Source organism: Stenella coeruleoalba (assembly GCF_951394435.1).
Source record: "Stenella coeruleoalba genome assembly, chromosome: 2".
Lineage (NCBI taxonomy): Eukaryota > Metazoa > Chordata > Mammalia > Artiodactyla > Delphinidae > Stenella > Stenella coeruleoalba.
In genome coordinates, this window is record NC_137147.1 from 26598718 (window position 1) to 26619539 (window position 20822).

At 40.0% G+C, this 20822-nt stretch overlaps 1 protein-coding gene across 10 annotated transcripts in view; it reads right to left on the minus strand.

Annotated features, from left to right (window-relative positions):
• The window catches only part of TTLL5 (tubulin tyrosine ligase like 5), a 305934-nt gene extending 285212 nt beyond the window's left edge, over positions 1-20722 (minus strand). For 6 of the 10 annotated variants that reach the window (XM_079908866.1, XM_079908864.1, XM_079908863.1 and 3 more), the window contains exons 1-4: positions 20336-20708; positions 18861-19029; positions 12632-12738; positions 607-689 (exon numbers count right to left, since the gene is read on the minus strand). In XM_079908866.1, the coding sequence (XP_079764992.1) occupies positions 607-689; positions 12632-12738; positions 18861-18934 (264 nt within the window). In that variant the 5' untranslated portion in view covers positions 18935-19029; positions 20336-20708. Of the gene's footprint in view, positions 1-606; positions 690-12631; positions 12739-18860; positions 19030-20335 lie in introns of those variants that run through there. The other 4 variants (XM_079908860.1, XM_079908859.1, XM_079908865.1 and 1 more) reach the window with 4 other exon arrangements.
• Positions 20723-20822: the final 100 nt, after the last annotated feature.

Here is a 20822-nt window from a genome sequence, read left to right on the forward strand (position 1 = left end):
GGAGTGGACCCTTGACCCAAGCTAGGCTAATCATTCTATCTCCAGAATATGCTTCTTTAGCAGAGAAAGGCACAAGGACAATGAATGCAGTCGATTCATTCCACAGCAGTAAAGGTGGTCTTGAAGACTTCTGTTGCCAGATCCCTGGAGCTACTGCATTCTCTCTTCTTCCAAAGGTCTGCTTTTTCAGCTTTTCCTCTGGTTCTGCTAGCCATTCTATGTACATCTTAACTATAAATCCCTTTTGGTTTATGTTGGGCAGAGTCTGTTTCTGTTGCTTGCAATCAAAGAGGTTTAACTGGGTATTAGACAATTCCTTATGCGAAACTCTGCCTCTAGCCCATGCCTAAAAATACAGCAAGGAAAAAAAAATTTTCTCCCCTAAAAAAAAGCCCCACAAAATCTTGTGGAAATGTTTTCCATGTATTTCAAGGAAAAACTGGTAAAGTGACTCAGAAAGTCAGAAAGTCAATGCAAGTTCTGCATCATCACTAAGGAGTGGTCCCGTGTACTTTCTAGAGATGGCCCGGTTAGCTGACAGTCAGTTAGGTGGCTAGGATTTTCAGCTTTTGAGCAGATAAGGTAAGGTAGTAAAAATGAGCTTACTTCATGAAATCCATGGGCTGTCAGGATGCTGCGAACCAGGCGACTGTCTGTTCGTACGATCTTGTAAGACAAGTGATAACGTTCTAAAGAAAAACATAGAATCAAGTTCAGTAACCAGAAAGTTAACTATAGAGAAAGAAATAAACTGTAAGATGGTGGCTGGACTAATTACACTCAATAACACAATACTGTTATTCTTAGGCTACTATAAGTAGGTTGAGGATTATTTTGGACTAAGGGTCCTAAACCTGAGATTCACTGACTGTCACTAAACATGGATGGGGGTGGGGCGGGGGGAATGACATCCCTGTTTTCACCAAATTCTAGTTCCAGTTTAACATTACCTTCAATTAGGAATGTAGGCAACAAAGGAGAATAGTATGAGCAATGCCTGTGACCCTGCCACCAACAGATATCAGGTATTCTAACATTCTTTTACAGTTGTTACAGTTATCTCAAAAAATCACTTATTCTCAAAAAAAAAATCACTTATTCTCTGGTGGCCTAGTGGTTAGGACTCCGGGCTTTCACTGCGTGGTGCAGGTTCAATTCTTGGTCGGGAACTGAGATAATGAAAGCTGCACAGCACGGCCAAAAACAATCACTTACTCCCACAGTATTTAAAAATTATGTCAGTGAACAGACCTACCACTAGATCATATTATTTAATGCACTAATAAAAGGCATACATATCACAAATTTGGTTTTTAAAAATATTTTGAGAACTATATTTTAATACAATTTATTTTCTTTGTAGTCTTACGTATTTTTAAAATACACTTAGAAAACATTATTCTGAGAAGAGACCCATAAGTTTCCCCATACTGCCAACCCCACCCACTGCACCAAAAAGGCTAAGAACGCCGTTCTAAATAGCCCTCATGTGCAACAATGTTGGTTACCAGCATATCTTAGACCAGAGGTTATAAACTGATGACACGAGGGCCAAAACCAATCTGCAGACATGGTTTGTTCGTTCCTCCTTGTGCTTTAAAAATAAAATTGAATTAATTGCTAACCTTTTGAAATTGGAGGAATTCATATAAAAATCTAGATTTCTGGGGGCTTCCCTGGTGGCGCAGTGGTTGGGAGTCCGCCTGCCGATGCAGGGGACACGGACGGGTTCGTGCCCCAGTCCGGGAAGATCCCACGTGCCGCGGAGCGGCTGGGCCCGTGAGCCATGGCCGCTGAGCCTGCACGTCCGGAGCCTGTGCTCCGCAACGGGAGAGGCCGCAGCAGTGAGAGGCCCTCGTACCGCAAAAAAAAAAAAAAAAAAAAAAAAAAAATCTAGATTTCTGGACTCCTCTTGAAAACCCTGGCAACCCTGGGCTCTCTCTCTGGCAAGGCAAGAGTCAACCAGAGAAGTGCAAGTGCTCCCTGCAGGACAGGCCTGCGCTGTCCAGTTCAGCACCGTCCCCACCTGACCTGCTTCACTCATTCTTATCTCCTGCCAGGCCCCTGAGAGCGTTCTGTGCTTGTGACCCCTGTCTAAGAGGAATGTCTGTAATCATGTGAGGTTTCTATATATCCCCAAAGACTAAAGTTTCCTCTGGCGCATTACATTCAATCTCTTTCTATGCATCACTATAAACTGTTAGCTAAGAATTCTACAAAACAATTTTTTTAAAGGACTGCATACTGAACCATTTCTGAGTGAGTATAATACAGAAACTTATGGACAGGCTCTGGAACAAAATTCAGCCTCTACAAAGATAAGCATTTCTTTTTATAACTCTATGTGAAAATATTCATAAATCCCTGCTGCTACTTGCCCAGCCCTGGCAGGAGCACCATGCCAAGCAGACACAGGAGGATTGGAATGATAAGGCCAGACACTCCATACTTCTCATTCTTGCGGCAAACTTTAAAGCCCAGTTACAAGGTTTTCCCAATGGTCAATCACTATTATGTTGTCTTTGCAATATTTTTATAAGAAAAACAGTGCAGAGTTTAATGTAAGCAGCAGCACAGTGCACTGCTCAAGAGTTTGTGTTCTAAGGTTTCCTAAAGCTTACCTCTATAAAAACAATCAATAGAAAGAGAAATCAGCTGAACTCTGTTTCATTCTAGCAATAAGCAATATTCAACCATGGATAAATGAACCAATTAGTTTTGTAAACGCTCAATTCATATTATGAAGAAATGGATTTTTTTACTTTTATGTTTATTATTTATAAAAATTTTAATTTATTCTTATTCTTTTGCTCAACTGTATATTCATTAAGACTGTAAGATAGCTCAATCCAGGACACATTCCATCTTTGGAGATATATGAACATAATAAATCTAATAAGATATAAAAAAAGGAGTTTGTGTTCTGATTCCAAGTTGGGGAAGGAAAGTACAAGATAGGTGTGGAATAGCTTGCTATGCCAAAAAAGAGGACAGTCACAAGGATTGAGAACATGTCACAAGGATCTTTTCTTTTTTTTCACTGCTGCGGCCTCTCCCTTTGCGGAGCACAGGCTCCAGACACGCAGGCTCAGCGGCCATGGCTCACGGGCCCAGCCGCTCCGTGGCACGTGGGATCTTCCCGGACTGGGGCACGAACCCGCGTCCCCTGCATCGGCAGGCAGACTCTCAACCACTGCGCCACCAGGGAAGACCTTTTTTTTTTTTTTTTGGCACAAGGATCTTGAAGGGGCTCCCCAAGGCCAAATTTGAGGCAATCTGAATGTAAAAATGAATACTGACAGAAAAAGATTTTAACTCACTTATAAGAAAGAAAACAACCCATGAATCCACACTGCTAAGAAAGTGAGAAGGTATACTACTGGTTTTCTAGGTCAGAAGTACGATACAAGTGTCATCAAGGCATTGGCAGGACTGCGTTCCTTTCTATAGGCTCTGGGTAGGGTCCACTTCCTTTCCTTTTCCATCTTCTAGAGGCTGCCCCTATTCTTCTTCTATCTTCAAAGCCAGCAATGACAGGTCTAGTCCTTCTCACACTACAACAGTCTGACTCTTCCTCTGTCTCCTTCTATTTTAAAGGACTCCTGTAATTACACTGGGCCCACTTGAAGAATCTCCTTATCTTAAGGGTTAGCTGATTAGCAACCTTAATTCCATCTATGACCTCAATTCCGCTTTGCTAAGTCAGGTAACATTTTCACAGGTTCTGGGGATTAGGAGGTAGACATCTTTGGGAGACTATTACTTTTGCTTAGAAGGGAAAGCTCTTCTTTACAGAAAAGCCAGCTAATAAATGTAGAAGGAAAAACTGAAATAGAAAATCACCATTTTACAAAAACTGCAAGAGTAAGTGATTCAGACAAGAATCAATGAATTCCAACAGTCAGAGACTACTGGAGAACAAGATATTCACACATCTCAAAATATCACCCCAGAGAATGCTTTTAACAAAGGAGACGGGTACCTGTACAATGAATCAATCTGGTAAACACTATCTTAACCAAATGATCAAACTTGTCATCACCAGTAATGCAATATAATGACATCACATGCTTTCTAATGTGATACACTGAGGACATGACTTCATTAAATGATATTCCTACAAATGTTTTTCAACTTTTTTATTCTTTTTAACCTTTTTCAACCTTTTTAATCTAAACATGTGGAATCAATCTGACAAGCCCAAACTTAAGGACAGCTGCAAAGCAACTAGTCTGGAATCTTTAAAAATGCCAATGTTATGAAAGACCAAAAAAAAAAAATCCAGTAAATGGTTGTAGATATAAAGGAGACTAAAGAAATATGACAACTAAATGCAATCTCTGATTGGATTCTGGATTTGAAAGAAAAAAAAGATAAAGGACAAAATTGGAAAAATTGAGGAAATCTGGGCAGGGACTGTATATTAGATAAGAGTGTTTTAGCAATGACAGATTTCCTGAGTGTCATCAGTGTACTGTGGTTATAGAGAGGATGCCCTTGTTCTTAGGATAAACATGTTGAATAAAGTATTTAGGTCTGAAGTATGTGAACTAATTTTCAAATGGTTCAGAGAGAGAAAGAAGGTAAAGCAAACACGGCAAAATGTTAATAACGGGTGAAAGCAAGGAAATAGTATACATGAATTCATTGTACTATACTTATAACTTGCCAGACGGTTTTTTTATTTCTGTAAATAAAATGTTCAGAAAACTAAAAGAAAACCAGGTCTTTTTCATTGTGATAACTGATCACATAAAAAGCCAAAGCCTCATCAACTGCTGGGGACCAGGACTGTGCCCGATTCTCTGACTGTTCTGCAGTGCTTGCCCCAGGCCACGGAGATGATTGGTCAGGTGTGTGGAAAAACAGAGAATGATTATGTGGGGACTGGGGGAGAAGGGGAATAATAAAAGAAAGAGTATGTCTCTGGAGTTGAACTGCCGGGGTTCAAACCCTGGCTCTACTACTTCCTGCCTGCTGTCTTAAATAAGTTATTTAATTTCACTATGCTCAATTTCCTCACCTATAAAACGGGGTTGATAACAAAGGTACTTATCTCACAGGGTAGTTAAAAGCACTAAATCAGTTAATACATGTAGAGCTTTTAGAATAGGAAAGCTTGCTGATATGGGAATTCCCTGGCTGTCCGGTGGTTAGGACTCGGCGCTTTCACTGCTGTGGCCTGTGTTCAATCCCTGGTTGGGAAACTAAGATCCTGCAAGCTGCACGGTGCAGACCCCCGAAAAAAGAAAGCTTGCTGATACATAGAAAAATAATTTCATACAGTAAAACAGTAAACACATAGTAAAATAGCTACTAATACACATATAAATACATAGTATAATACACAGTAAATTATACATTTTATATAGCAAGTTAAAAAATAAAAATGCTATTAATACTCTTTCTCCTACTTCTCCTAATATAGAAGTAAAATGCATTCATCACTGTGCTCAATGGCAGACCTGATTCTCATGGTATGTAAGCAGTGACCACCTACTTCTTTTTTTTTAAAAATAAATTTATTGATTTATTTATTTTTGGCTGTGATGGGTCTTCCTTGCTGCGTGCAGGCTTTCTCTAGTTGAGGCGAGTAGGGGCTACTCTTCGTTGCGGTGCGTGGGCTTCTCATTGCGGTGGCTTCTCTTGTTGAGGAGCACGGGCTCTAGGCGCATGGGCTTCAGTAGCTGTGGCATGCAGGCTCAGTAGCTGTGGCTTGCAGGCTCAGTAATTGTGGGTTGGGGGCTCTAGAGTGCAGGCTCAGTAGCTGTGGCGCATGGGCTTAGTTGCTCCGCGGCACGTGGGATCTTCCCGGAATAGGGCTCGAACCCGTGTCCCCTGCATTGGCAGCGGATTCTTAACCACTGCGCCACTAGGGAAGTCCCTGGCCACTTACTTCTAATCCAAACCAACTAACTATAACCCAACTCAGATACATTGAACATGTTCTAAAAGGGGAGTGTAAGAGAGGCAGGGTGGAATGATGGAAAGCAACTGTGACTGCTTTAGGGATTTTAACCCACATTCATGCTCTGTGTCCAATGGCCCTACAACCAATAATGCTGATTACCAGCGCATATTAGACCAGAGATTATAAAATGGTAACCCAGGAGCCAAATCCAGCCTATAGACAGTTTGTCCACCCCTTGTGGTGTTTTCAGTATAAAGTTGAATTATTTGCTAACCTTTTAAAATTGGAAGAAGTCACATAAAAATCTAGATTTCTAGGCTTCTCCTGAAATAGCTGGTAAGCCTGGGCTCCCTCTCCCTAGCGAGAGTCAAATGGAGAACTGCAACTACAAACTGAACCTGTTCAACTGTTCATGACAGAACCACCTTCGCCATGTTTTCTTCCATAAAAAAACAAGAGGCAGGGCATGGTCCTGCTAGCAAACTGCAAAACACCCAACATCTAAGCCTCCGAACACACAAGCATCTCATCAATTCCACTATGAGACTGCAGAATTTCCTCTTCAACAACTCACATGCATCGCAGGGGACAATCTGAAGAACTAGGACCCCTGGCAAGTTCCAGGACTGACTGTAGCGGAGTAAAGACAATCAAGGAACCAATAATCTAACTGTCAGCACAGAAGCACCCTAAGGGGTTTGGTCCAAACTAGCATGGGAAACTAGAATGAAGATAAAACTAACATTCCTTTGACTTTAGAATACAAGAATAACCCCTTCGATGGCAACACAGTGTATCCTTGCCTTACTGTCAGAAAACCGGGTCCTTACGTGCACAGTCGAATACGGTTGTCACTAGCCACATGTAACTTGAGCACTTGAAATGTGACTAGTGTGACAAAGGAACTGAATTTCCCATTTTATTTAACTTTAATAAATTCTATTTTCAATTTTAAAACTGATACTCAATTCAGTTACTGGAAAACTTGTTTGGAACAACTTGAACATAGGAATTGACTACAATTTCAACTATAACATTTATGAAATCTAAATACAGACCAAATGCTTCCAATGAAAATTTTGCACCATATGGAGATGTACTAAAAGTGTACAATACACACTGGATGTAAAATATCTTCACGATTTTTTTATACTGAGTAAAAGTGGAAATGATAATTTGGATTAAATAAAATATATTATTAAAATTAATTTCACCTATTTCTGCTTATTTTTTTGATAAGGCTACTGAAAAATTACATATACAGCTTACATCGTATTTCTGTTGGACAGTGCTCGTCTATACAAATCCAAATTTATGACACTGACACATTCAGAGGCAAAATACAAAATACTTCATTCTAGGAAAAGATTAAATTGAAAATATCTGTTGCCCTTAAAATGCAATCCCAGGACTTCCCTGGTGGCGCACTGGTTAAGTCTCTGTGCTCCCAGTGCAGGGGGCCCGGGTTCAATCCCTGGTCAGGAAACCAGATCCCACATGCTGCAACTAAGAGTTCGCATGCCACAACTAAGGAGCCCACGTGCCACAACTAAGGAGCCTGCCTACTGCAACTAAGACCCAGCACAACCAAATAAATAAATAAATACTTTAAAATAAATAAATAAAATGCAATCCCATTTATATGTTCAAAGTATACACAATTTTGAAAAAAAAACATGGATATGGTGAGGAAAAAAACATACTCCTGGAATATTTCACAAATAAAGCATATGAAATCTCATTGTATCCAAAATATTAACAGTGAATTCAATGAAACATTTAACAGATAACAGAAAAAACAAGGTTGGAATCTAACACTCTAAGATCAACAGAAGATAACTAATGCCCCAGATACACTTCTCAAGGGGATTTAACTCAGTGTTATGATCTGAGCAGATCTATGTCAGCTATTTAAGAGAGAGAGAGAAAAAAAAAATAGACCAAGAGTGTTTAACAATTCAGAAATCTGAGGTAGCAACTAACAAAACTCATTCAAATTGTTCTTTTCATAAAGGAAGGTGAAGAAAATTATTAAACCTCAAGGAATTGGGAATATACAGAAAATTTAAAAAAAACAGAGTTTGAGAAAAAAGTTTAGTGGCTTCTTCCTTAAACACAGGAAGATGTACAGGAAAATAATCCAAAGACTTAGAGGTTCTAGAAAATAGTGATTGCTTGAATAATGGCATGATTACATTGATGGATGCTAATTTCCAATAAATGTTGGGTATTCTACAAAGGAAGGGTCTATTGCCACAGAATACATGGATTCTTTTATGAATCCAAAGAAACCAAAAGAAGTATGTCGGGGGGGGAGAGGATTATTTACTTCTGTTGTTTTTATGCACCTTTGATGTTCTGACTCTAATCATATTTAGTGGGAGACTCTCAGCAAATGTTAGTAAATCTTCAGAGACTCCAGCTTCAGAGAACATGAATGAACCATGTCCCTTTAAGTGGTAACCTAGCAACTTGCTGAGGGGATTAGAACACCGAGACCCTTGGGGAAGGAGGAGAATTCAAATCCCAGAAGCAGGTGCTCACCGTCCTTTGAACTCTGGCTTATTATGGGGCAAGGACAGACCTTAAAGTCATGTCAAGGTAGAGCAGATCCTGTTCAACAAATAGAGTAAGCAGCACAAGTTCTGAATGCGTGCTGTGTGCTGAACATTAGTGATCTCATTCTTACAATGCCTGCAAGGTAGCTATTATCTCCATTTTATAATAATGAAATAGATTAAGAGAGTTTAAGTGATTGCACAAGACTCACAGCTAGTAAATGCCAAAGCTGGGATCTGAAATATTGACTGAGAACCCATGTATAGACCCTTTCCACCATATCGCACAAAAGTTTGGATCCACAGTATGTAACCTTTGAAGACAGCTACAGGCTAACACCAGGATTCAGAGCACTGCTTAAAGTCAAAGAGGAGTGGACATAAATGAAATTAAGAATAGAAAAACAATAGAGAAAGTAAGCAAAATAAAAAGTTTGCGCTTTAAAATGATTCCCAAATTGACAAACTTTTAGTTAGACTAACTAAAAACAAAGAGAAAAAATTCAAATTACTAAAATCAGAAATGAAGGTGGGGACATTACTACTGTATTACAGAAATAAAAAGGATTATAAAAGAATACTATGAACAACTGTATGCCAACAAAATTAGATAAACTAAATAAAATGGAAAATAACCTAGAGAAACACACAAACTACCAAAACAGACTCAATAAGAAATAGAAAATAGAACAGATAAGTAGAGGTTGAACTAGTAATCAAAAACCTTCCAACAAAGAAAAGCTAAGGACTAGATGCTTCACTGGTGAATTCTATCGAACATTTAAAGAATTAACACGAATCCTTCTCAAACTCTTCCAAAGAGGAGGAAGGAATTCATTCTATGAGGGCAGCATTACCCTGATACCAAAGCCAGACAAAGACATCAAAAGAAAAGAAAATTACAGAACGATATCCCTTATGAATACAGATGCAAACATCCTAAACAAAATACTAGCAAACCAAATCCAGCAGCATATTAAAAGGACTATATACCATGCTCAAGTGAGATTTATCTCAGGAATGCAAGGGTGGTTCAATATACAAAAGTCAATCAATGTAATACACCACATTAATAAAATGAAGGAAAAAAAACATAAAATCATCTCGATTGATGTAGAAAAAGCATTTGACAAAATGCAACACCGCTGTATGATAAAAACACTCAACAAAGGAATAGAAGAGAACTTCCTCAACATGATAAAGGGCATTTATGAAAACCCATAGCTAACATCATACCGAATGGTGAAAGACAGAAAGCTTTCCCCCAAAGATCAGGAAGAAGACAAAGATGCCCATTTTCACTTCTATTCAACACTGTACTGGAAGTTCTAGCCAGAGCAATTAGGAAAAAGCAGAAGAAAAAGAAAGAGAGGGAGGTAGGGAGGTATTTAGGTTACAGAGGAAGAAGTAAAATCTCTATTTACTGATGACATGATCTTGTATAGAGATAATCCTAAAGAACACACACACACACACATACACACCACACACACACTCTCTCACTAGTAGAGCTAATAAATGAGTTCAGCAAGGTTTCAGGATACAGGATCAGTATACAAAAAATCAATAGTAAGGCTTCCCTGGTGGCACAGTGGTTGAGCATCTGCCTGCCAGTGCAGGGGACATGGGTTTGAGCCCTGGTCTGGGACGATCCCGCATGCCACAGAGCAGCTAAGCCCGTGAGCCACAACTACTGATCCTGTGCTCTAGAGCCCATGAGCCACAACTACTGAGCCCACGTGCCACAACTACTGAAGCCGGTGCGCCTAGAGCCCGTGCTCCACAACAAGAGAAGCCACCAAAATGAGAAGCCTGCGAACCAGAACGAAGGGTAGCCCCCGCAACCAGAGAAAAGCCCTCGCACAGCAACAAAGACCCAACGCAGCCAGAAACAATAGATAAAATAAAATAATAAAATAAATTTATTTTTAAAAAATCAATAGTATGTCTATACAATGACAATGAACAATCCAAAAATGAAATTGAGAAAGCAATTCCATTTATAATAGCATCAAAAAGAATAAAATATTGAAGAATAAAGTTAACCAAGGAGCTACAAGACTTGCACACAGCAAACCATAAAACATTGCTACAGAAATTAAAGAAGACGTAAATAAATGGAAAGACATCCCATGTTCACGGACTGGAAGACTTAACACTAAGACGGCAATACTTCCAAAAGCAATTTACAGATTCTATGTACTCCCTACCAAAATCACAACAGCCATTTTTGCAGAAATGAAAAAGCTAATCCCAAAATTCATATGGAATTGCAAAGGACCCTGAATAGCAAAAAAATTTTTTTTTTTTTTTTTTTTGCAAAAAAATTTTGAAAATGAAGAACAAAGTTAGAGGACTCACACTTCCCAATTTCAAAACTTAGTACAAAGATACTGTAAGAAAAATAATATGGCACTGGTATAAGGATAAACAAACAGACTGACAGAATTATTAAGAGTCCAAAAATAAACCCATACATCTAATGGTCTACTGATTTTCAACGATAGTGCCAAGATTATTCAGTAAGGAAAGAATAGTCTCTTCAACTAATCATGCTGGGGCAACTGGATATCCACATGTAAAAGAATGAAGGTGGACCCTTATCTCACACTATATAAAAAAATTAACTCAAAATGGAACAAAGACCATTTAGCTCTAAATTTAAGAGCTTAAACTATAAAGCTCTTAGAAGAAAGCATAGGGATCATGACTTTGGGTTAGGCAATGGTTTCTTAGATATGACACCAAAAGCATAAGCAACAAGAGAAAAAGTAGATAAATGGAACATCATCAAAATGAAAAACTTTTCCCCATGAAAGAACACTATCAAGAGCATGAAAAGACAAACCACAGAGGAAAAAATATTTGGAAATCATTTTTCTGATAAGGGTCTAGTATCCAGAATATATAAAGAACCCTTACAACTCAACAACAAAAAGATAAGCAACCCGATTAAAAAATAGGCAAAAACCTTGACAGACATTTCTCCAAAGGAGATAATATAAATGGCCAAAAGGAACATGAAAAGCTGCTCAATGTCATTAATCATTAGGGAAATGCAAATCATAACCACAGTAAGATACCAATTCACACCCATTAGTATAGCTATATTCTAAAAAACAGAAAACAACGAATGTTACTGAGGATATGGAGAAATTTCAACTCTCATATATTGTTGGTGGGAACATAACATTGTGCAGTCACTGTGGAAAATCCTTTGGCAGTTCCTTAATAAGTTAAACATAGAATTACCATACAACTTAGCAATTCCATTCCTAGGTATATACCCAAAAGAACTAAGAACAGGTGTTCAAACAAAAACTTGTCCATGAATGTTCATAGAAGCACTATTTACAAGAGCCAAAAACTGGAAACACTTACCCATCAACCGATGAATGGATAAACAAAATGTGGTATATCCATACAATGGGATGTTATTCAGCCGCAAAAAGGAACGAAGTACTGACATATGCTAGAACATGGATGGACCTTGAAAACATTATGCTAAGTGTAAGAAGCCAGACACAAAAGGCTATGTATTGTATGAGTCCATTTACATGAAATATCCAGATTAGGTAAAGCCATAGAGACAGAAAGCTTAGTGGTTGCCAGGAGCTGGGATAAGGGGGTTGGGGAGCGACTGCTTAATGGGTACAGGGTTTACTTTTACATGAAAATGTCCTGAAACTAGACAGTGGCGATGGTTGCACAATACTGTGAATGTACTAAATGCCACTGAGTTGTATACTTTAAAATGGTAAAAACAGTAAATTTTGTTATGTGTATTTTACCATAACTATAAAAAACAGTATCAGTAAACTTATTGTGATAATCATTTCATGATATATGTAAGTTAAATTACTATGCTGTACACCTTAACCTTGTACAGTGGTGTATGTCAATGATCTCTCTATAAAACTGGAAGAAAAAAACAAAATATAAACACATGTACACGTAATTCAAAAAAAAAAGAGGAAAAATAATTTAATAAGCAGAAAACAATTTAAGAAATCACAAATAATCCGTTCAAGTATAAAAAAATCAACAGAATATTCTCATGACCAAAGCCCTTTCCCTAACTAAATATGGTTATCACTTTCTGTAAGATGAGGTTATCAGGGCCATGCCCAGCCCTTCCCTCAGTGGGGAAGGTCACACCTACCTCCAATTACTCGAACATTGTTGTCCTTTGTCAGAATAGCCTCAGCATGGAATACCAAAACTGGAATTTTCCTGCAGCCTCCAGTCCACATGATACATGGATGATCTCTACAACCGTAATAAAAGACTATTAATTTACAGCTCAAAATCTGAATTAACAACTGAAGCAGATCAGTGTGGTTTGGTGCTTAGCACCTTTCCCCTTCTTCTGGAACAAGCATCCCAAATGTCCTATGGGAAACCATTCATCTCCCATTCTTAGTCAGATGGTCTGTTTAAGATTAACTCCGTTCCTGCTGTAGGGATGGGTCTTGACTGGCTTTAGCCAATCAGGGTTTTCCATCCCCCAGTTATAGTTACTGGCTCAGGGATGAGGACATAAACCAGCTGGAGCCAGTGTGTCAGCAGATATGTCATGTGACCCTCTAAGAAAGCGATGCTTTCTCTTCTGTAGCAGTTGCAGGAGAAATGGCCTCCTCCCCTTGATGGTGTAAGAGAATGAGGTCGGGCTTCCCTGGTGGCGCAGTGGTTGAGAGTCCGCCTGCTGACGCGGGGGACCCAGGTTCGTGCCCCAGTCCGGGAAGATCCCACATGCCGCGGAGCGGCTGGGCCCGTGCGCCATGGCCGCTGAGCCTGCGCGTCCGGAGCCTGTGCTCCGCAACGGGAGAGGCCACAACAGTGAGAGGCCCGTGTACCACACACACAAAAAAAGAGAATGAGGTCTGGAAGTGCAAGTGTCATTTTGTGACCTTGGAAGGAGAGCCTGGAGCTGTTGGTAAAGGAGAAAGTCTGCAGGAGCCTGACTGAAAGAACAAGAGAAATGAGATCCTGAGTGGTAAACGTGCAGTTGCAGAATCAAGTCTTTCCTAAATATGAGTTCATAAATTCCCTTTATTATTTAGGACAATTTATGTCTTAGTCCCTGGCACAAATAAGAATCCTAACTAAAATAGTCACAATAATTGACAGACCACTTTTACACCCTATAGTCCCTTTTTAAGCCAATTTGATGATCCATCCTAAGATTCTGAGCTAGGAATCCTAAATTAATACACGTACCCCCATTAAAACCACATATTTTAAAGGAAGCCTATACCAAACGGAACAATGTTTTCCTCCAGAAAAGGACCTCTGACTTTATTCTCTTCCTATCTTCCAGAAATCTCTGTTTAATCAATCTCAGACAGATGTGTATTTATTCACAGATGAGAAAAATCTCCAACTGCCTTAGTGCATGAAGGTAGGAAAGAAATGACCTGAGTCCCTACTATGTGTCAGGAATTACACTAAAAGCTTTCACATGTTATCTCACTTAATCCTCTTGCCTGCACTATGAACTGAAGAAAAAGTGTTCAGAGAGGTTGAGCAGTTTGCTTAAGGTCATACAACTGGTTAAGCAAAGGAACAGGTATTAGAACCCAAGTGTCTGTGCTCTTTCCACCCTTCCATCTCCCTAATCACCCATTTCAGTGATTTTTTTGTATAAACACCTTAAACTCAACCCTTTGGGAACTGAAATTAATCAATTCCTTTTATGGAATAAGATCCATTTAGCCAAGATTCAGGCTGCTCTCAAAAACTCACATGACCACACTCCTTAACAAAGGCCATACCACAAACCTCAGGGCCAAGTTAGACTCTCCCAATACAGGTTTAAACAGATCCATGCTTTGAATGCACAGGCTGCCAGGCTACCAATCTTAGAGGTGAGGCAGCCTTTAGACTCGGGGTGAGCTGCCAAGAGCTTTGTTGAGGAAAGCAGAGAAACCATACCTAGTTCACTTCCTGGTTTCTAGAAGTGGAATGTGGATGCTTATTTTTCTTGCAATTTGACTTGGGTGACAGCGCCCTTTTGTGAGAAATTGGTGTTTATAGGGTGCAAGAAGGGATTTTTTGTGTGTGGTTTGCTTGCTTTTTAATCTTAAACGCCTGTAAAATGTGGGTATAGGGCCAGATGACTCCTATGCTCTCTTCCAACTTGAATTTTTTTCACTATATTTCTAAGTCGGAGGACAGAGGAAAAATTAGGCAGCCTAAACTATCAAGTCTTAGACAGAAACCCTGGAAACTATCGAAAGCTCCTTGTCAATCCATCTCTAGCTGCAAACTGGCACCACTGTGCCTTAGCACTTACAAACAATGGATTACGGATAAAAGGTAAAAATGCCTGACAAGAGTCAGGAACACAATAAACATACACAGCTGAGAAGAGCCAAGCCCTTAACCGTAATGTCTACAGAAAGCCAAATCCCTGACACAGAATCTTTTCACTTACAACCTCTGAAAAGAGAAAAGAGGTAGCAGACAAATCATTAGTTCAGTAAGGTCGACCCAAACACACTTAAGGCAGACGTTGCATTGTCATTAAAAGCATGCTCCCACCAGGTGGTGCTAAAGGAAAAAGATTCAAAATGATTAGGAAGCTGAAAATTGGGACTTTAAATTTTCATTTACACCAGAAACTGGTACATTTTAAGAAATTATGCTTTTACAGACATAAAAGAACAAAAAACTTGGATGACTAATAACCAAAGTAGACCAGTTTTATGGTTTACTTTACTGAAAGCCTAAGAACGTTTTGGTTTTTAAGAAGCAATTTCATGTGGAATAGATATTATTCACTCCTGGGATCCAGCCTACATAACTCAAAGCCTCGGTGCCTCATTCATACCAATGTCCCTGCTGGAAATGCCTTCCCCACTTCTCTCTGTTCATTTAATCCCACTCTCTAAAGCCCAGCTCACCTCACCACCTCCTTGGAGCCTTCCTTAGCTCCTCCAGCCCACAGTGATGTATTTTTTCACTGAACTGTAGCACTCACGACATAATCATTTGTTGATGATCTTTGTAACTGATCTAAAGCCAGCTTTTACAATCAGAATTAAATTTTTTTTTAATTCCTAAAGAAACCTTACATCAAATTAACGTTTCCACATCTCTATATAAATTTATATTTGGGAACCCCAAACAAAATACAGAAAAAGAGGCCCTTTACATTTACTATTTGAAATAATGCCATGCAAAACAAGGATGCCTGGACAGTTTCTAGCTCTAATGTCCAGGACTGCACGGCATCAATACTTTAATACAGCCTAGGATTCTGAGCAGATCTAGCAGATATCCATGGATATATATCTTTGGATCAAGTCAACATCCATAGATGATTTAAGACCCTGTAACTTCCAAAACTTTAAAAATGTAAGCATGTTGTTCCAGGTGTGAACAAGATTGACTTAAGATTCCTAATGTATAAAACAAGTATCTGATAGACATGAGCTGATGGAACATTAACAATCAAAACTCAACAGTAGGAGTTTAAAAGGAAGAGGAGCCATAAGGTCTGTGAATTTGGATGGGGAGGGCGGGGGGAAGGTGGAATGACACCTATATTTTCACTAACTTCTACTAGAAATTTAATGTTTCTCAATTATGAATACAGGCACCAAACACAATAATAATAGTATTACCTGTGTTTTTGACTCTATCTGAAATTACAGATTTTATTATACCAAATTACAGTTGTTGCAGACATCTCAAAATATCACTGACATTTATCACTGCTTATAAGTTATGGTAGTTATTAAAACTGCCACTAGATCACCTGTGATTACAGTCGTCTCATCTGGTGTGATGAGGATGGACAACAATTTGGCAACTCTCCACTCTCAAGCAATCATTCAGCTACCAAATGGTGACATTCCACAGTGGTGATCCAGACATCTATGATGTTTCTTGGTATTTCCCACTTTTAATTGTTAATCAAAGACCACCCAAGTATGATGGTCTTATGCAAACTAAGCAAAAACAGTCTTCATGTTCCTGTCTTTAGAAAATAAAATCTAACTTTCTCGTGTTTTAAATGAATGATCTTGTTATTTAATGTATTAATAAAAACGTACATATTATTATACCACAAGTTTGGTTTTTTAAAAAATCCTGATAACTGCACCTCAATGCAATTGGTATTCTTTGTAATGAAATGTATTTTAAGCACTTAAAAGACCTAAGGTGATCTAAAGCAGGAAGCCTCCATTTATTTACTCAATAAGTTAGTCACTCAGTCAGCAAGCATTTATTGAGTGCTTACTAAAATATTAGGTTGAACCACCTACAATTCTCAATATTTGACTGGTTTTGACCTACCGAAATAGCAATTTCATACAGTTCAACCTCATACTTGTTGGGCCCAACCTATAAGACCACTAATAAAAGAGACAGTCACGAAGTAAAAGATCTTGAATCAGAAAGACTGATGTTTGAAGCAGAAGTTAAAATTTTTGTGAAGTGGGTAAGAGGCAGCACACAGAAAACAAAAAGTCACAAGAAGGCAAAGTGACAAGAGAGAATTATCCATTTAATTATCCTGAATGAGAATGACCCAAATATATCAAATCTCTATTATTTTCTATGATCTAATAGTGATGAGAAGCCTTTCCCCAAAGCTTTACTAATGCTTCAATAATTTTTTTTCAAATTACATTAAATAATGTAATCTTCTACTTTATAATAAGAAATACACTTTAAATTCAATATAAAATCCAATAAAAATAATGCCTTAACATTTGTATGGCACGTTATCATGTAAAAGTCATTTCATACACATTATTCTATTTGATCCTAACTATACCCCCAAAAACAGCCTGCGAGGGGCTTCCCTGGCGGCGCAGTGGTTAAGAATCCTCCTGCCAATGCGGGGGACATGGGCTCGATCCCTGTTCCAGGAAGATTCCACATGCCGTGGAGCAACTAAGCCCGTGCGCCACAACTACTGAGGTTGTGCTCTAGAGCCCGCGAGACACAACTACTGAGCCTGCGTGCTACAAATACTGAAGCCTGTGCGCCTAGAGCCCATGCTCCACAACAAGAGAAGCCACTACAGTAAGAAGCCGCGCATTGCAATGAAGGGTAGCCCCCAGCTCGCCGCAACTAGAGAAAGCCCACGTGCAGCAATGAAGACCCAACACAGCCAAAAATAAATAAATTAAATAAATAAATTGTAAAAAGAAAGAAAAAAAACAGCCTGGGAGATATCATCCCCACTTTTCAGGTTACATAGCACATGGATCCTAGTGGACTTATATAGAGAATCTTAAAAATTAATGTTACCTTTAAGCCAGATTCTCTCTTTATTCTCTGTGCAAGTAATAATTAATGTTAAAGGAGGCAAAACATCTAAGTGCTTCAAAATCCAGGAAAGCTAGGTCTGAATCTCAATTTATCACTCTCTGTGCATCCCTGAGGAAGTTCTTTGATATTTGTGGGGCTGAACTTAATAAAGTGGGAATAATAACATCTTTAGATTAAATGAGATACAGCAGTTAAAGCTCTTACCGTCACCTATAACAGCTACACTTATCACTATCATTCATTTATATTATTATGAGAATCCAGCAATGAAGAAACTTGACTCTTATCTAAAAGAACTCAGGAAAGCCATGTGTCTCAACAGACTCAGCACAGGCTACAGAATTCTAATGTCCTGCTCCACACTTACTCAAGTAACTTCTTTTTTTTTTAAATTTATTTTTGCCTGTGTTGGATCTTCATTGCTGCGTGCAGGCTTCCGCGGCGAGTGGGGGCTACTCTTTGTTGCGGTGCGTGGGCTTCTTATGCGGTGGCTTCTCTTGTTGTGGAGCACGGGCTCTAGGCGCGTGGGCTTCAGTAGTTGCAGCACGTGGGCTCAGTAGTTGTGGCTCGCGGGCTCCAGAGCGCAGGCTCAGTAGTTGTGGCGCATGGACTTAGCCACTCCGCAGCATGTGGGATCTTCCCGGACCAGGGCTCGAACCCATGTCCCCTGCCTTGGCAGGTAGATTCTTAATCACTACACCACTAGGGAAGCCCTCAAATAACTTCTTATTATCACCATTCTATCATCCTAAAGGCTTTTGAGAAAATACCCAATGTCACAGAATTGAGAGACCTACTTTTCTTCAATATCTAAAAATTTCAAAATCTCCTGTTAGGAGCTCTTATCAAGAGTTGACTAAGAGCTACTACCTGCAACGTCTAGAGCTGATGTTCACTCATGAACCCAGAAACAGAGCCTTATCTCATTTCAGATAGCTGATGGTCACTCAATAATAAGATCTTGAATTAGACCATGTATGAAAACTAAAACCAGAGTCAGACAACACCAAAGGAAGGATATTGGGTAAAAGAGGATTTGAGTAAAAGAGAACTATTTTCCATTCTGAACGCAAAGGGTCAAAAGCAGGCTTGCTATTACTTACTCTTGGCTTACTGCCTCCTCATCCTCTGAGGATGATGCTGTTTCCTCCAGGTCCCGGGCCATCACGACTGGCATTTCCTTTAGAGTTTGTCATGCAGTCAGCAGACGGGGGCCTCAGAGACCTTTCCTTGCAGATTCACTGGATCATACAATTTGGGTGGCACAGATTCCTGCAAGAAAGCCAAAAGACCTGAAACACAATGCAGTTGTCTTTTTGTTCATTACTGATGATGATCTTCCAAGTAATGAAAATGAATTATTTACCTAAATAGTGTCAAACCTCTAGAGGCTTACCTTCTCTCACAGTGCTTCACAAATGCCACAAAAATCAAGATTTTTTTTTCAAACATACTGTCTGCCCTCTGTATTTGAAGAGCTGCTGTGAAGTTTCAGTTTCTCGTTTTTCTTTTACATACTAAATCTAACGTGCAACAAAAGGATACACTTACTTAAGAAAGTCTGAGGTAGGTGGCTGATTGCCTAAAACATAGACTCCTTGCTAGAAAATCCTGACGTGAGTTAAAAATAAAAACGCAAGTATTAAGATCCTTGCAAACATTTCTTTAGATTCTATGCCAATCACAGGTAAAATACTCTCATGTTTCCGCTAAAACAAATTCAACCACTAAACCAAAAAATGAATATATTCTGCTGAATCAAGGTCATAAATAGCTGGGGAAAAAAAAAACTGTCCTTTCACACTCTCAAAAATTATTCGCCCTTACTAAAAATCACAAACTATGATCCAAATATCAAATAGACATTAAAATTAGCATATTTCTAACTTAAAATATTTTTAATAGAGAAAAGGTACATGTTCATTGCGTGTCTTTTTGGATGGAATAGAAATTACAGGTAAAGAAAATGAAAATGTTTTAATGACCATATTCCCATTACTCAAAGATAACCATTTAATGTCCATCTTTCCAAACCTCATTTTTCAATGCATTAATATATGTGATAAGAACGTAAATAGGGCAAAAAATGCCAATTCCGATAACGATCCTTACACATATTCAGCGAAATGGGCAATATCTAACAATCTCAAAGGCGTTCTTCCGAGTATCCCCAACGGGACCTCTCAGTATTTCCCCAAATGTTGCAAGTCCCTTAAATTAATACAAAACAAACAAAACCTCCAAGCGAGGAAGGGATGCCAACCAGTCCTAGGCTGCCAGCAGAGCAGGGAGAGACAGGGCGATCGGAAGAAGATTAAGGGCACTCGCCCAAGGAGCGTCCTCGCCCTAAAGGGATCGGGCCCTCAGTCCCACCCCCGGCTCACTCCAATCCAGGTAGGTCCTCAGATGCTCCCTACAGTAAGGACGCGGGAGACTCCGCCGCAGAGATTCAGCCCAGCGCGCCCGGAAGCCAGCAGCTGCTCCCGGACTCTGAGAGAGAAGTGCAGCGGATGGCGCCCGCCCAGACTTGGGAGCGCATCTCCCTCGGGTAGAGGAATGCGCTGGCGCAGGCGTTTACCTGTTTCATCTGCCCATGGCTCGGGGCGGGCAGGCGGGGACAGCGCTCGGCGCCTACCTCCCTCCTCCTTCCCCAGCCCGGCTCAAGGCGGCCGCCGACCGCTGCTTCCCCCGTTACTACAACAACCAACAAGCAACCGCCCGCTCGGAGCCACTGCGCAGGCGCCCGCCACCCGGCGCGGACAACGCTCGGCTTCGGGCGCGGACAATTGTCGTCACCGCCGCGCGGCGCAGGCGCAGGGCCCTGCTTTCCGCAGAAGTCTTGACTTCTTTTTTCCGCTCTTTTTACCTCCGCCGCAAAAAGATTGGCTTCGAACCTGGAGTTCTTCCGCCACGCTCAACACGAGGGGTCACTGCTAGAGTGGCGTACCGGAGGTGTGGCTTGGGCAGCGGCAACCGCTGATTGGCAGTGAAGGGGTTCACGCCCCATCTCCTGCTCGAGCAGAACGAGAACAGCCAATCAGAGCGAGGACTGATGGAAACGACCC